Source organism: Vigna angularis, chromosome 2 (genome assembly GCF_016808095.1).
Source record: "Vigna angularis cultivar LongXiaoDou No.4 chromosome 2, ASM1680809v1, whole genome shotgun sequence".
NCBI lineage: Eukaryota > Viridiplantae > Streptophyta > Magnoliopsida > Fabales > Fabaceae > Vigna > Vigna angularis.
This window is the reverse complement of record NC_068971.1, coordinates 22,498,885-22,517,175: the sequence shown is the minus strand read 5'-3', so window position 1 is coordinate 22,517,175 and position 18,291 is coordinate 22,498,885. Positions and strand designations below refer to the sequence as shown.

The window sequence follows — 18,291 nt, the reverse complement described above, 5'->3', positions numbered from 1 at the left end:
CAAAACATTTAGATCAAAACTACAGCTAATAATTTAACGTGCAATAGTCAATAACGCAGTGCAAGCAACAGTAAAAATTAAACGATAGGCATACAACGACAGAAATTATATTGCAACAGAAATTAAATTACAACAAAATTTAACAATAAATTAAAATTAACATTTCAGTAACAGAAAATTAAATCAACTCATGCATTGAGATTAAATTCATTACAACATGGAAAATTAAATTCGAACCGTACACCACAATTGGTAAACATCTACTGTGCCAATCACCAACAGCTCCTCTGCCGTGACTTCTCCTCGGCTGGAACTGGTTTCTCACCTCACGGATCACCACTCTACGCTACACTTCTCACACTGCCTACATTACAATTATCTGGATTCTACACTACTGAACTGGGAAATGAAGAAATGGAGTTACTGGAAGAGAGGAAAACTCTCCCAGACCGTGACCTTTTGCAGAACCGGGACTACTCCCAAACTCAGACCACAGACATTACTTTTATATCTTGGAAGTGAATGCTTCCTTCGCTGGAAATGCAGATGCAGTGTCGTGTGGTGCATGTTGCTCATGCTTTCCATTCTGGTATACCATTACCATCCTTCAATATTAATTTCTTCCATCTTCTGATAAAACCAGGTGGGTCCCCTCATTTTTTTTACTTCCGCATGCTCTGCACACCAACTCTCGGTGGCTCAACACGTTCCAGATCTCTCATTTTTGAAGCCCATGCTTGGTTCTTGATGCTGTCCACCGTATGAAGATAGCTGGCCGTGAAGGAGTTGGGACGTGAATCAGCTACTGCACCGTGACCATGCTGGATGCCATTCTGCTTCAAACTGCTGGATGGTGATTCCCGTTTCAAGCATTTTTCTCATCTCTGTAATAGCCCTATGGATGCTGGACCAGCTTCTTCTCTGTTCTTGCATGTGGCTGCTGTCTTCCCACTAAAAGTACACTGCTGCCAGCTTCTTCCTGCTCCGAGAGCTTCTTCTCCAAGCTTGTTGGACGCATTCTTCTTCAAGACGCGTTGGACTGGAAGTTGGCCGTGAGCTCCTGATGTTCAAAGCTGCTGGACCGTGGGCTTGACGTGCGGGAGACGTTGCCCTTTGCTTGCTGGCCGTGTCTGCCTTCTCAAGATGGTGGCTCGGTGCAGCTGCCAACGTGAGCTGTGTTACTGCTGTGTTGGACCATTGAAGTTAGCTGGTGCCCACCGTGAAGGTTCTCCAAGCTGCTGGATGTCCTCTCCTCTCGGTGTGCTTCTTCCAACTCAGCTGGAACGTGGAAGTTGGGTTTGAAACTCATCCCGTGTTGCTACCTGGATGACGCTGGATGCTCCATGGACTGCTGGACTGCTTCCATGGACACCACACTGCTGCCAACGTGCTGGGCTGAGGACGCTGCTGCTGGACCTTGGTGAAGCTTCTTCAAAGTGAAACCACCAGCTGCAGCGTGCTACTCGCCTGGAAGTCCAGCTGCTTCTTTGCTTGCTTCTGCTCTCCATCCAGCCAATGAATCCATAAACGGTGGCTGATGTATCAGCCTTCATCACTGTGAATCTCTAACTGATGTTGTTGCTGCTCATCAAGTGCTGGACATTGAGCACGCTGCTGGAGCAAATATTTTTCTGCTGAAAACGCGTGGAAGCATCAAGTCATGGCTGCAACGTGCATGTGTTCTTGGCTGGACAGCAACTCTCAATGACTGTTGTTCTCTCCTTGCTCTGGATGCTCCTGGACATGCAGCTCATCCAAGCTTCTTCTTGAATCATCACCGTCCAACCTCCATGAATGTGCCATGCTGCTGTGTGCGTTTTGGAGCTGCTTTCATGAGCTGCCCATGACTTTCTCTCCCTCTCAGTGGTTGCTGGAATGCTGCCAAATGAAGCTGTAAAAACTCCATAGCAGCTGCAACATGAAGGTGTGCTGGATGCGTGAGAAGTGGTGGAGTTGGACGTGTTGGACAATGCTTTCATTCTGCTTGCTGCTTCTTCTCTGGCCAAAACCGAGTTGCTGTTGTGCATGTTGAGGTTGCTGCTGGAGTTGCTTTTGTCATGTGTGCTCTTGGAACACGTCCCAACTCACTCTTCTCTGCTGCTGGAGGTGTTACTGCCATCTTCATCCCTTCACCGTGCTCCTAGGCCTTGAACTCCTTCCAGCTGTAGCCTTAACTAATTCCCATAGTGCAGACCGTGAGGAGCTAGGCCGTGTGGTTTGTCAGTTTTCTTGTATAAAGAAAATGGTGGAGGCCGAGGCATGCGGAGTGCAGTTTTTGGTATAAGTCGTGGCATGCATGTGCTGACAAATTGTGACTTCCAAGTCTTCTTTCTCCAAAAAGAAAGAAGATTCCCTGGGCAGCCCTTTCTTTTATTCCAACCATGTGATGTTTGCTAATGGGACGTGTGGCATGGTGTTGTTGTACGTAGCACCCCTTTCTTTTGATGTACACATAATACCAAAATGAAGTCAATTGTTGTCATGGCCGTGGCTTACAAACTTACTTCAATGAAAAAAATTTGAAATGCAAGCTTCTCTCTAAAAGAAAATAAAATTAATGTCCAAAACTATCATCCAATAATTTCCCACAATTAATAATACAAATAATTATCCTTAGTTAATTCAAATTAATTAAAATTTGAATTACCGGTCAAATTAAGCATAATTATGAAAAACGGAAAAATATTGGATGTTTAAGCACAATTCCCCAATTAAATCCGGTACAATAGACTAAGTAAAGTTGAGAAAATATTGATTCATCAGTAATCATATAACTGTTTAGTGCCATGAGTCTCTTGGAAAACGATACTTGATCTTACCATTTGTTATTACTTGATATGATTCGGTACACTTGCCGAGGTCTTAACAAGTTTTTGACTTCGTTTTTGGGGATTAAAAATTTGTTTATCACATAGCTACATATTCATACTAATTCGGATGGTCAAGTAAAAAGGGCCTTCATGCATAACAAGTGGTTGTTTGGTTTGATTTGCTAGGGTTGTTGTGAATGTTAATATCATGTTAATACATATCATAAATTGTTGTAATCTAGCTTACCCTTTTTCTTTTGTTTGTGCTTATGTTTTGTATGTTGCGGTGTTATTTCCTTTGCGATGATCATCCTGTGGGTGTGAGCAAAGGGAGAGGAGGTTTCACTAGAGCAAACACTTGATGGAGGCGATGCTGCATTATAGTTTCTTTAGAGTAGTATTGTACATAGCTTTTTGTAGACTATTGTATAGAAAGTTTAAAATTTATAGTTATTTTTGGATAGCTGTAAATTGATACTTTAAATACTTTATATTATAGTTTATAATTGATCTATCATATTAAACATGTGATGACTATTAAAAAACATTATTTTAACTGGCTAAAAAAATTTAAAAATTATAAAATAATAGTAGACTATATATTTGTGTGAAATATAGTTAAATTATTTGACTATATATTATGTTAATATACAATAATTACTCTAACAAATATATGTGTAAATATTATTAAGTTACTTTAAAATAATAACAATTGATACTAACCCTTCGAAAAACTTAAAAGATCAATTGTTTATTAAGTACTAATAAATATAAAAAGTTGATTATGAAAAAAAAAATTAAAATAAAACAAAAAGTTAAATTTAAACTTGTATTTCTAGGAAAAAATATATATAAGAAATACAAATAATTTATAAGTTATGAAATTAAAGTTTGTTAATTTAATCTATCAATAAATTGATAAATATTTTTACTGTAATTAGTCGTTTTGAACCCTCAATAAAAAATATAACGATATAATATTGATATAATAAAGAGTATTTATTATATAAATAATTACAAATATAATAATAATATTAAAATTGAAAACTTTATTCATTGGTGGTTATTGATAAGACACTACTATATGCATTATAGAATGAAAAGTAAAGGACAACCACATTGCTACGCTTAAAGCGAAAGTCAGTCTCTTACCTACAAAATTATATAAGTCACAATTAAAACGCATGTTCCATGTTCCACAAGAAAGTGATAGATAAATAACTTTCTTATAAATCATATCTATGACTTAATTATATAATATAGTAAGGCACAACAAAGTTTCTTTTAAGTATTAGACTTATGTATTTATTGTAAATAATTTAATTTGAAATAACTAGTCAAACTAATGAAATATAATTTTTCTCTTCATATATATAAACATCTATTTATTAAAATTTAAGATTGATTATAAGTGAAAATTAAACTTCAAATTTAGAGGAAAGTTCTCCTTTTATATTAATTATTTTGAAAACATAATTTTACATATATTTATATAAAGAGTCAAATATGTTTTTAGTTCCTATATTATCAAGCGATTTTGGTTTTAGTCCCTCTTTCAAAAAAAATAAGGTATATTTTAGTCTTCCATTTTAAGAAAACTTTGTTTTTAGTTTTCTAAAACTAACACCGTTAAAAACTTAACTAATATGACTAACAATATACTGACACGATTATTTTTTTTGTTGAGTTCGTATTTCTCAACTTTTTTTTCACTAACGATAGATCTATTTGTTAAAGATACTGTAGCACAAATATAAGAGTTGTTTGACGTGGCGCTCTATAATCCGCAACAAAAGATCACGTTTTTATTATATCTGAAAACGATAGGTTTTATTCTTATATTAAAATGCTCCCTTTTCAATAGGGTAGAGTACAAGAGAAACTGCCATTTAGTCCATGATCATTGGTTTCTTTCCCTAAGGGGTATTTGGGATTTTGGTTGACCTTAACATTCTCTGTTTCTTATATTTTTTTTAGCAGTATGGAGGTGAAAAGCACAAACCAGATAGTAGCAGCCATGGATTCCGATTATGACAGAAAAGCTGAAATCAAAGCATTTGATGAGACAAAAACTGGGGTCAGAGGTCTTGTAGATTCTGGGATAAAAAAAGTTCCTCGTATGTTCCATTCTGGTATTGACATAACTGAAAACATAGCCACTGACTCAAAATTGAGTGTTCCTCTCATAGACCTGCAAAACATACACACCAACCCTGCTCTGCGAAAAGAAGCTGTCACAAAAATTCGCAGTGCATGCCAGGAGTGGGGTTTTTTTCAAGTGATCAATCATGGAATTCCAATTCCAGTTATGGATGAGATGATTGATGGAATCAAAAGGTTTCATGAACAAGATCCTGAAGTAAGGAAACAGTTTTACTCTCGAGATTTGAAGCACAAATTTCTGTATTATTCCAACACCAGCCTCTACAAGGACAAATTTGCTAACTGGAGAGATACAGTTGGATGTTCTATGGCTCCCAATCCTCCCACACCAGAGGAATTGCCTGAAGTGTTTAGGTATTGAACTAACACAGTTTTTAGATTTTTCAGTGGTTTAAGGTTGCCCTTTTTCTCTGTATTCTTAGTTTAGTATCAAGCTGCATATGTTGGAAAGCAGAAATAGTTTTGAGGTAATTGAAGTTGTAAAATCATAAAATTCTGATAAATGGTTTTTATAGACTTGTTTTCTTGAACTAATGATACATTTTCCATGTACTTGCAGAGAGATAATTACTGAATATTCGAAGGAAGCAATGACACTGGGTTGTACAATTTTTGAGTTGTTGTCAGAGGCTCTTGGCCTTAATCCATCTTATCTCAAAGACTTGAATTGTGCAGAAGGACTTTTCATTCAGGGCCATTACTATCCACCTTGTCCTGAACCTGAATTAACTTTGGGCACCACCACCCACACTGATACGGCCTTCATCACAATACTTCTACAAGACCAACTGGGTGGTCTTCAGATTCTTCATGACAATCAATGGTTAAATGTTCTTCCTGTGGATCGAGGTCTTGTTGTAAACGTAGGAGATGTTATGCAAGTAAGTATTGTTGTGGTAGCAAACATTTTCAGTAGGTTGATAGTTCTTAAGATATGGGAGGTTTAAACAAATTAAAAAAAACTTTTTATGACAGTCTTGAATGACCTGAAATAAAATCAAGATAGTTGTTTTTGTAGGACTATTGTTGACTTATAATTAACCTGGGAAAACGATGTTTTATTTTCTAGTTATAGATGTGCTTAGAATGCAATGAACCTGTTAATTACAGAGTTTGTGAGATTATATTTGTTAATTTGATACCTTTGGTTTCAGCTTATAACAAATGACAAGTTTTCGAGTGTTTATCACCGGGTCTTGGCAAACCGTGGAGGGCCAAGAGTTTCAGTAGCTGCCTTCTTTTCAAATAATTCACATGATCTAGAAAAAGGTATAACAAAGGTTTATGGTCCAATTAAAGAGTTATTATCGAAGGAAAACCCACCAATCTATAGGAACACTTCCATAGGAGAGATCATGGCTCACCATTTTGCTAAGGGGCTTGATGGGAACCATGCTTTGAACCCTTTCAGGTTGTGAAAGGAACAGATTTCGACCAAGAAAATGACTTGATGATTGAAGTACTCCAGATTCTCATGGAGATGGCTGTGTCGTGTTATTTGTAGTTCCTTGCAGTGTCTTAATTATCCATTACATGTTACCTTTGTAAAAGTTCTTCATTATAATAAGATCAATTATTTTAGCAGTTCAGATTTGATATCTTTTATATCTGTTTACTTTTTGTTTAATTCATGGTTTACATTCAAAATATAACCCCTCCTTCACATCTTAATAAATAAAGTAAGAAAGCTAGGAGAATAATTGCTTTAAAATGGTTTTAAGCATATGATTAATTTTTATTGTGTTTGTATTGTAATATATACATTTTTTAAATTAGTTACCCAATAAATTATAGAAATTTGGTTTAAGTATTCAAAGAAAAAATATTTAATTATATTTCATTTTCACTATTATTAAGTTGATTCTTCCTATTTATCCCTTAAATACTCTTAATTTTTTTTATATCATTCAAGTTGCTTTTATTATAGCAAGAATCTCTTTCTAAAAGTATAAAATATATTCTTATTGGAAGATATTAGTCTTTGATTGTTGGTAGTGGGTGCTTAGTCATGTGATGTGACCCCAAGTAGTGGGGAATGAGGCAATGTGAGTGGGGGGGACCAAGTTGGGCAAGGTTTGAGTGAGACTGCTCAAAAAACCCTATCGTAATCGTTTACACAGTCCCAGTAAACGATTACACGAGAGAATTTCACTTTTTGTACAAAAACTTCAATTGAAGTAGTCAGTCAGAGTAACATGGGTGACCATTGTCAAAACCAGTATGTTTGACTCATACGTGCACTTGTCTTTGGAAGATGTTAGTCATTGACTGTTGGTAGATGGTGCTTGGTGATGTGATGTGACCCCAAGGAGTGGGGAATGAGGCAATGTGAGTGGGGGGACCAAGTTGTGGAAGGGCTGAGTGAGTGTGCTCAAAAAACCCATTTGTAATCGTTTATAGTGTCTTGGTAAGCGATTACGCGAGACAAATCTAGTTTTTGTACAGAAACTAGAACTGAAGTAGTCAGTCAGGGTAACATGGGTGACCATTGTCAAAACCAATATGTTTGACTCACACGTGTACTTGTGTTTGGAAGTTGTTAGTGTATGACTGTTTGTAGGTGGTGCTTGGTAATGCGATGTGACACCAACAAGTGGGGAGTGACCCATTTTGAGTGGGGGGACCAAGTTGTGGAAGGGCTGAGTGAGTCTGCTCAAAACAGCCTATTGTAATCGTTTACAGTGTCTTGGTAAATGATTACGCGACAGAAATCCAGATTTTGTACAGAAACTCCAAGTGAAGTAGTCACTCAGGGTAACATAAGTGACCATTGCCAAAACATTATGTTTGACTCACATGTGCACTTGTGTTTGGAAGTTGTTAGTCTTTGACTGTTTCTAGATGGTGCTTGGTGATGTGATGTGACCCTAAGGAGTGGGGAGTGTCCCATTTTGAGTGGGGGGACCAAGTTGTGGAAGGGCTGACTCACACTACTAAAAAAACTCTGCTGTAATCGTTTACATAATCCTGGTAAACGATTACGCGAGAGAATTACACGTTTTGTACAGAAACTTCAACTAAAGTAGTCAGTCATGTATTGGTAGGTCACGTATGGACAAAACAATTTAATTTTAGCCACAAATTCAGTGCTATGGAGTTCATGTTGGTATTACAGTTGTGGTAGAGGGTGGGAATTGATAACAAAGCATGCCAACAATTAACTTCAAAACATTTCTATAACACAATCAAATTCATCATAAGACAACATTAATAGAAATTAAGCTACACACCATACACAACAATAATACATTTTAGGTTTTCAATATTACAGTTATCCAATACATACTTATAATCGTCTTAATATAATATTACAGTTATCCAAAACCCACTACTGGTTGTCTGGTTGTTTGGACGTTGATGGTTGGTCAGATGGAGGTACAAATTTCCGGACGATGTCATCCACATTGAGTTTCTTCTCTGCCCACATAGGGAGTCGAATGACAGGTTTTGGGGTCTCCTTAACGAGGTCAATTGTTGGAGGACAAAGATGAGTTGGAAAAACCTTGACTATGGAGCGATGCGTAATATTGAGATAGTAGTTTTGCCGAAATGTAGTGAAGGGGTGGACCTAAATGTACAAACCAAATTAGTGAGAAGAAGAACATTGAAAGACCATGAAAATAATTATGCTAGTTAAGTACAAAATGGATGGGTTACAAGATTGAGTAGCATAACGGAACCAACTCCGATATTGTCTGCAATTTGAGGATCTTGAAGAACTTTCTTGTGCAAGGAAGCCTTCATCGTGGCAGTTGGGTCCTTCAAACATATAATAAGTTATTAATCTACCATAACATGTACTGTTGTTGAATAAAGGAAATAATACCTTAACAGTCAACTGCATATCTCACAACCCATTTGGCTTGCACTCTTTCAATATGCAAGCAACAAATGGAAGGACCTCTGCTGATTTTGCCTCTTGGAGGGAGTTGACATTTTCGAATTTTCCATCTGTTACGAGACCTCCAATGACAAAAAATATATGAAAAGAGATTAGAACTCGTGAACGTAATAATGTTGTTTGCACCGTGTATGAGATTGAGTGTATCGTGGTGTTCAATAAACATCTGTGCCCATTTCCAAGCATTGGAGTTGAAATCTCGTTCATAAGTTGCCTGAGCAACATCACGAGCAAATTCTTGTGTCGATTTGGGTTCTTCTGTTCCCGCTCTATTTAGAAAAGCTACATGGATGTTACCTGCAGGACCAGGTATAAGCGATGTCGACGCATCACATTTTTTCAAAAACGATTCAAGGACATCATCATCATAAACAAGGTCTTGCCATGCATCCATGATTATGCTGAAATTTTCTGTCCAAATTAAAATACCACGTTAACGAGGCAAGATGAATAGGATCATTACATAAGTAACTAACAATTCAAAGAATGGTAAATGGGTTAGAAATATAGTCACCTGATTCAAGTGTAGACAATGGGTTTGTCCCCGATATTTAAAGGGAAGTACATTACATGAAATCAATATTTTATAATGCAAAAAAAAAATTATTTTATAACTATTTCCATTATGAATGACGAGATGTTGGTTGATGGACGTGGATGAAACTTTATTTCAACAAAAGATTAAGAAATAGTTAACTTGTTAAAATGAAGTTGCATTAATTGTGGGGATATCTCTGATTTGATAGGAAATCTTTAAAAGTGAAAACCATTGATTGTGGGTTATGAGAGAGAGAAACTTTATGCTGACAACATTGAATGCATGGTTTATCAACGTAAGCAAATTAGTGCTTCAGAAGGCAAAAATAATAGCTTTGGTGGTACTAAACACCTACATCAACGTCCAACGTTAACATTTTGCTCCATTAAGCAACCACTTTCACAAAACTTACTTTGGTCTTCATTAAAGAGAAGGGGTACAAGCATCTTCGGAAGTTTGGTGACAACCACATAAAGTTCATTTATGGTGGACGTAAATGTTGAAGAGGAGGTTGGTTAGGACCATTTGACCTTCATTAAAGGGCACCACCATTCCAGCACGGTATGTATTACTTTACTTTTTCGAAATGGGTTTATTTACATATTTTTTTTCAGTTCACAGTGGTAATTGTCGTAAGTTTGATGAGTGAATATGATTTGGTTTATCTTTAAAGCTGGGTCTAATGTCGAAGCACACAATTGATGTGGATGAAGTGAATGAGTATAATCACAATGTTCATGACCGTAATGAAAGTTTATTGGAAATGGACCCAACAGTGCATATGTGTTTTGAATCAATGATTGAAGCTAGAAAATTTTACACAAACTACGCCATTAGATGTGGGTTTTCCATGCGGACTAGAACTTCTAAAAAAGATAAAGACAACAACGTGTACTACTTGAGATAGTTTGTTCAAGGGAAGGCAAATATGAGTCTTCCGTCAAACCAGTGGTGAAAACACTTCCAAGTCAAACTAACCAATGTCCTGTTGGGATAACCATTGCAAAGAAGGACGACCAGTGGTTTATAAGAACCGTTGTTCTGGACCACAACCATGATCTTTGCCCGAATAACTCCAACCTAATTGCAGCGAATAGAAAGTTAAGCATGCAAGCAAAACACACCTTGGAGGTAAACCATGATGCTGGAGTTAGGTTAAATAAGAGTTTCCTTAGCATTGTCAACGATGTCGGGGGCTATGAAAACATGGACTTCGTCGAGCGGGACGCGAGAACCTACATTGGCCAACACAAAAGATCTTTATGTAAGGATGGTGATGGTCAGGCACTCCTGCGACACTTTTCTTCAATGAAAGATAGAAATAACGAGTTCTTCTATGACATTGCACTGGATGAAGGGAATAAAATTTGTAGTGTGTTTTAGGCTGATGCAAGAAGTCGTGCTGCATGTGAAGAATTTGGTGATGTTGTTTCGTTTGACACGACTTACTTAACAAATAAGTATGACATGCCATTTGCGCCTTTTGTGGGAGTTAACCATCATGGACACTCCATTTTACTTGGTTGTGGATTGTTGTCTTCGAAAGACACACTGTCTCATTTGTATGGTTGTTCCAATGTTGGCTTAGATGCATGCGTAACAAGAGTCCTGAAGGTATTATTACTGACCAATGCAGGGCAATGGCCAACGCTATTGAACAAGTGTTTCCTAATACGAGGCACAGGTGGTGTTTATGGCACATCCTGAAGAAGTTGCCTGAAAAATTCCACGGCTATAGAAATAATGCCGCTATCAAAAGCTAACTACATGCGCTTATATATGATTGTGGTTGTCCAATCACCGATTGAGAGACAATTTCAAGTAGAATACACACATTCAAAGTTTGAGGAGGTCCAAACAGAGTTCCGTTCAAGGATGAATTGTTTCATCAAAGACACCTTAAAGGACAACTTATGGAACACTTACACTATAAAAGAGGAACAAATGTGGGAGGGTAATCGTTTACCAGATAAATTTTATAAAGTTCAATTTGATCCCCTGACACAGACAAGCACTTGCTCTTGCCAACTATTTGAGTTTAGAGGCATTATATGCCGCCATTCCCTATTGGTATTTGGTCAAGAAGATGTATACAGTGTTCCCTCACAATACATTTTGCGGCATTGGAGCAAAAATATCCAAAGAAGACACACACTAATAACAACATCGTATAGTAATTCCACTAATGAACCACGCATGGAAAGATACAAAATGTTGTGCAAACGTTTTTATGAAATTGCTGAAGTTGCATGTGAGTTTGAGGTTGCTAGTACTCAATTGGAAAAAGAAATTAATTGTCTTGGTCAAAAATTTGGGTTCAGTTCATCCATGACAAATAACATCATTAGTGATGCAGGCCAACTAAGATACGATATTGGTGCATGCACGTCAATACCACATAGTCCAGTTGAAACATCTGATGTCCTTGTTCATAGTCCTGCAACTGTTAAGCAAAAAGGACGTCCACGCACAAACATGTTGAAGTCCACCGTTGAGAAAAGAACCCAAAGAAGAAAGTCGGCTTCATGCAGAAAGACTTCAACACCACCCACCGAACAATGCGTGAGTCATTAATTACGTTGAAAATATTGATTAAATACTTAATTTTGTATGAATTTAGTTGTAATTAATAATTTTGTTGTTGTAGGGGGCAAGGGCATCTAATGTTGTTGAACGTGATGACCAGTTCAGTTTCAAGCCGACTCTATCCAACTATCACAAGATACCGAAATGGGTCATTTTGGATTTTTGTCGTTGTTGTCAGTTGTACATAACAATTTCGATAACAACATCAGTTGATAAATACAACTTCTTGACTGTTTTTATGTGAATTTAATATGTTTTTGTAATTCATAATGGTCGTCAATGAAATCCAAGTGATGAATGTTTGGAATGCATATCAAGACACCAAAATTCACTACTGTAATCGATTACTAGTAAGTCGTAATCGATTACACGATCCTGTTGATTACACAAAACTACCCACTACATCAGTACATATACAACATCTATAAATTGCAATCGTGTATATAACCGCCCAATCACGTCCTTGCTCAAAAACGTTTACAAAACCTCACTTGTGTCACTGCAAAACCCTAAACACAATTAAATGGGTGATTGTGCAACCAAGAAACAAAAGGCATCTTCTTCCGTTGGTGGACGTCGACGCCGCCGCAGTCCAACCCCGTCACCATCCTCATCCCCTCCAACGCCTAACAATGATCTCTTCTCCTCGGATGAGCAACAGGAGAAATATGCCCAACATTTTCTGAATCGTGAAATATTGGAAAGTAAGTATCTAGAGGACGGTTACTTTGAAGGAAAAAACTTTCAATTCTATGACATATTGGCCGAAGTTGGGCTCACTGAATTTGTATCTTTAAGAAGACATTACCACCCAGAATTAGTGAGAGTGTTCTACAGCAACATGTCAATATCGGCTACTGGGGTTATTCGAAGCGAGGTAAAAGGTGTAAAAATTAGGGTGAGCCCTAATCTTTTTCAACAACTGATAACAGTTGAAAAACTGTTATTTTCATGCTTAAATTTGATACTAAAAGCAACCTTTAATACTTAGAAACTAGCTTGAAATCATGCTTTTGGTTATATTTTTATAAATAAGAGAGCTGGACAGGTTTATGCTTGATTTCAGTGTTTTATGCAGGTTTTAAGGTGAATTTGGTGAAAGAAGTGAAGAAGGATAGAAATGGAATCAGAAAAGACATCAAAAAGTGCGAAAGGAGAAGCCGTAACTACCGCTCAACGGCAGTTTACCGCTGAGAGGCACTTAGAAACCCACGTTGGCTCCGTTGAGGGGTGAAAAGGCCGCTGAGGGGAGGAAACCAACTCACGCACTTACTGCTAAGCGGCACTATTTTGGGCTTGGACCTAATTTTCTGTATTATTACGAACAATATATAAGCTGTAGGTGTTCCTAGGGTTTGTATCTTTGGCTGGGACGAAGCAAACACTCTCTTTTCCACCCCTTTGAAGGAAGATCTTGGATGCTCAGGCTCCCTTTTCACCTCTCTAGGGTTTTATCTTCCATTCTTTCATTATTATTCATCTAGTTTCACCATGAATATGGTGAACTAAACCTTGTATTGTTGTTGGGGAATCAATGTAGTCTTGTGAAACTCTCATATATGGAATTTGTTTTAACATCTTACTTTAAGACTTATGCTTTCTTTCATCATTAGTTAGGGTTTTTCCTCTTTGCTCAATGCTTGCTTTGTTTAACTCATTCATTGCTATGATTATTGATTTTGTCGATATGGGAACGTACGGGGAAGTCTAGATCCGGGGAATTTCTCCCTATAGCATATTGGTTGCCTTTAAGCTCCTGCACTTCAGAACTAATTACTAGGAATGCTAGGAATTGTATGAACTCGTAATTAAGGATAGGCCTTCTTGACAAGGTAATTTAGAGAGTGGCATTAACATTGATGAAAAGATTGATGAATTCCTAAAGTATATGAGAGTGGATAAGATGAAATTGATAACCCCAACAACATACTCATCCATATCATTCATTACGTGTTTGTTTTACTCTTTTTGCCATTGATCACATTCATGCATACATGTTTAATTATTGTCTTTTGCATTAAAAACCTACAATCAATCGTTCACAAGTCTTAAATAATCAACAAATCAGATAACTAACTAGGCCGTGAGTCCTTTGGGAAAATGATACTTGATCTTACCTAGTTTTATTACTTGATACGATTCGGTCACACTTGCCGATTGTTAAACAAGTTTGTGGCGCCGTTTTTCGGTGTTCATAAATTTGTCATCAAGTTTTTGGCGCCGTTGCCGGGGACTCGTGGTTTAACTAGTTTATTTCTTTGATTATTGATTATCTTTGACTTGTTTTTTTTGAATTTTGAATTTTAAATTTTGAATTTTTGTTTTTTATTTTATTTTATTTTATTTTATTTTATTTTTCTGTTTTTATTTCCTATCTTCTTATCTTTTCAATTATATTCTTTGATTTTTTTATCTGTCTTCTCTATCTTTTTGTGCTAACAAATATTTTCTAGAGTTTTGTGCCTAATGTTTGCAGGATGCAATTCAGACAAGAATTTAACTGTATGGGCACTCAAATTCTACTAAGGTAATTTTAACTACTGGTGGGAACCTCACTCAAGCATGGACTTTTGGCAAGCTTGTGAACAACTTAAGAATCAATCACCACAACAATGGCAGCATCGACCCTCTCTATCAGGAAGAAGGATAACATTGGAGGAGGCAGTTCAACACTACATACAGATACCTAATTGTTATCACAAAAGCATTCAAGCTGTCGAAGAGTTTGATAGGCCATCACCACAACAATGGCAGCAACAACCCGTTCTATCAGAAAGTTTGGATAGTTTGGATGACGCCCTTCAACGTTTTTTGAAAAATTCTGACGCTACTCAGAAAAGCATTGAAGAATCATGTAAAAGGATGGAGATGCACCTTCGTTACATTAGTCAGAGATTGAATGATGAGGTTAATACTGAAGTTAACCCTAAGGAGGAAGGGCGAGCCATTATCACTGAAAGTGACAAGATTCTTGATGAGAAAAAAATAGGGGGCGATGAGGAAAAGATAGAGAGAAAAGAAAAAGAAGAGTTGAGTGAGAAAAATAAAGATGAAAAAAAAGAGAAAGAAGTGGTTGAGAGAGAAGAGAGAAAGAAAATTTGTGTGAAAAGAAAGAAGTTGAAAAGAAAAAGAAAAGGGAAGAAAAAAATAAGAGAAAGGAAAAAGAGAAACTTTAGGGAGAGGAAAAGGAAGAAAAAGAAGATGAGAGGAAAGAAGAAGAAATCATATGAAAAATCTCATCCTCATCTGAAGAAGAATCATAGGAAGGAAAAGAAATTTAAGTGCTTTATGGAAATCTTCAAGAAATTGGAGATCAAAGTTCCTCTGATTGAGACACCGCAACAGGTTCCTGGTTTTATCAAATTCCTGAAGAAGTTCAGTAGAAAGAAGAAAAAGAAGAAAGAACATGAGCTTGGGACAAGCTAGTGACGTTAAAAGAGCGCTTGTTGGGAGGCAACCCAGTTAATTGCTTTTATCTGTATTTTTTTGTTTTGATCTTGCTTTAGTTGCATAATAGGGTTGTGCATGAGTGATTTGAGAATCTTATTGCAGGGAGCCAGTGAGGGGTATGTTTAGGACGCATCTAGGTCAAGCCAGGAAGAAGAAGAACACTTCCCGAAAGTGTCGTTGAGCGGCAAACTACCACTGAGCGGTAGTGTCGCAGACTGGGCTTAGGTTGCCCCTTAGCGGAACCCGAGCCCATTAGGGTATTTTTATACCCTAAGCTGCGCCTTAGCTTCTCTTATCATACTTTTCTCTGCACACACACTCCTACTTACTCTTTCAAAGGATCTCTATAATTTTTCCCTTATCCCTCTTGAGAAAATCTCTCTTTCACTCAGTTTCTCACTAGTTTTCCATCTAAGTTTAGGGTTGGAAGAGAGCATCATAGCTTGAAAGCATTCTCCATTCATCTAGCATCTCCACCCAAGTAAGTCAAGCATTTTTCATTCTAGGGTTCTTGAGTTTGAATTGTTTTGTTGAAGCATGAATCTTTAGGGGTTTTAATTTCTATGCATGATTTGATGATTTAATTGATGTTTGAACCGATTGAACTGAATGATTTTGATCTGGAAAACTGAAAATTGCATGTGGGTGGAGTTAGGACAGGTTAAAAACGATTTTTTCAAAAATCTGCAGAGTAAACGCTTAGGGGTAAATTGCCGCTGAGCGGCACACTGACAGACATGTTGTTTTTGTTGAGTTGCATTCTGGATTGCTGCACTGGTGGCGCTGAGGGGTGATTTTGACCCTCAGCGGTGGTTTAACTTCGAAATATGGTGTTTTCTGTGTTTTACCAATGATTTACAACATTCTCTGTGGTTTTGTATCTGTGCTTGATGTAGGAATGGCATCCTCTTCAGGCAAAAGAATGAAGACCATGGCATCCAAAAGAAAAGAAAAGGAACCAGAACAACCCCATTCTAGTAGGTTCCTATCTCGCAAACATGAGAAGCACTTCAAGGTGGTCCAAGATAGGAGACTACTTATGGAGAGAAAGGTTGGAATGATACCTAACTTTGCTCCTCAATTTGGAGAGCAATTGTTAGGGAATGATTGGGGGAAGCTAGCCACGTACCCTACACCTACCAATATAGCTGTGGTGAAAGAATCCTACACTAATGCGAGAAAGATTGGTGATTATCCAGCTGAGAATTACCTAGGCTATGTCAGAGGCCATGCTATTAGGTATGATCCTGATTCCATCAACAACTTCTTGAACATTGTGTGGGCTGGTGAGCAATGCCAGTTTGCTCTCTGTATGGAAGAAGGCGCTGATTTTGATGACGTGGAGAGAGTTTTATGTGTACCTGGAGGACATTTTCAGAGGAATAGAACTGGCTCTGTGGTTAACATTAGGAGAACTGACTTGACTCCTCTTGCAAAGTATTGGATGGCATTTTCTCATGCCAACATTCAGCCATGTTCTCATGTGTCAGACATCACTCTTAGCAGGGCACTCCTCCTTTACTGTGCAATCAGGAACTTGAATGTCAATATTGGACAGGTAATAGCTGATGAGATAAGGATGTGCGCCAACACAACAAACAACAAAGCACCCTTAGGACATCCTTCTTTGATTACACACCTCTGCAAGATAGCTGGAGTGGATACTTTTGCTCCACCATTTGAAAGGCCAAGGAAAGCAATTGATGAGGCCTATTACAAACAATACTGTGGAGGTGAGGAGGCGGCTCAGCCAGTTCCACCACGCCGTACTCACAGAGAAAGAGGGCAAGCATAGAGTCAGGCATCTGCTGAGACACATAAAGTAAAACCTTTCCAGATGAGGGACATGTACATGTCTCTTATAGGTGCACAGTTATAGTCTATCCACAGAGGGCAGGTGGCTACTGCTGAGATGATTGTTGGAATGTATGATACACCTCCAGCACACAGGTGGACTATGGAGGAGTTTCATAATGTGGTGGCCTGGCCAGAAGAGCAGGTACAAGGAGACAGAGCTGAAGCAGCTGAAGCTTCAGCTATGGAGATGGAAGAAGATGATGCTGATGATGATGAGGATGATGCATTTGAGGATGTTGAAGATGAGGAAGAAGAGGAGGATACAGATGACCGCTCAGATTGATGAGGAGCTGAGATAGCATTTACTCATGAATGCTATCATAACTAAAGCAAGACTTATGTTTTTGTTTGGTTTTCTGAACTTATTTATATGTTTTTAGAATAGGGTTTGATGTACTCAATTGGAAACTTTATCTGTTATGATGGTTTGCTTATGATTGTTGTTTGATAAGTAATGCTTGAATGATGCTTTGATATAAATTGATGTTGAGATGTGCACATTACATGCTTATACAGGTGGTTCACAAGCTTTGTGAACAAATGCAAGTTATTATGATTGTGATTGTGATATTAAGCAGGATGTGTATGTCAAATGTGAATGAGTTTATATGTGAGGTCTTGAGCTCCAGAGTTTTTGTGATTGAGTGCTATTACTTTGAAAGCATGAATAACTTTGCCCAGGTTTTCTATGATTGAATCAATTACTTGTTTGCATTATATGATCAAGGTCGTTTGTTGGAAACCCTTATATTAGCCAAATTGCATGAAATAAGCCATTAAAGGAGAACACTATGTGTTCTATCCTTTGAACCCTTAGCCTTGAACATAAATTTAAAACCCTTGTTGAGAGCTTTACCTTGAGTTAAGTAGAAAATATTTTGTGGTATGGACAAATGTTCAAGTTTGGGGTTGTTGGAAAATAGAAAGGGAATTTGAAAGCATTGAGCTAAGAGCTAAGAATTAAGTATGTGAAAAGCAAAAGAAAA

General features: G+C 37.5%; 1 protein-coding gene across 1 annotated transcript; it reads left to right on the top strand.

The window, feature by feature from the left end:
• Positions 1–4,694: 4,694 nt before the first annotated feature.
• LOC108328521 (1-aminocyclopropane-1-carboxylate oxidase homolog 1) lies at positions 4,695–6,562 on the top strand. The gene is made up of 3 exons (XM_017562398.2): positions 4,695–5,327; positions 5,533–5,854; positions 6,128–6,562. The coding sequence occupies exons 1-3, from the start codon at positions 4,792–4,794 to the stop codon at positions 6,389–6,391; spliced, it is 1,122 nt and encodes a 373-aa protein (XP_017417887.1). The 5' UTR covers positions 4,695–4,791; the 3' UTR covers positions 6,392–6,562.
• Positions 6,563–18,291: the final 11,729 nt, after the last annotated feature.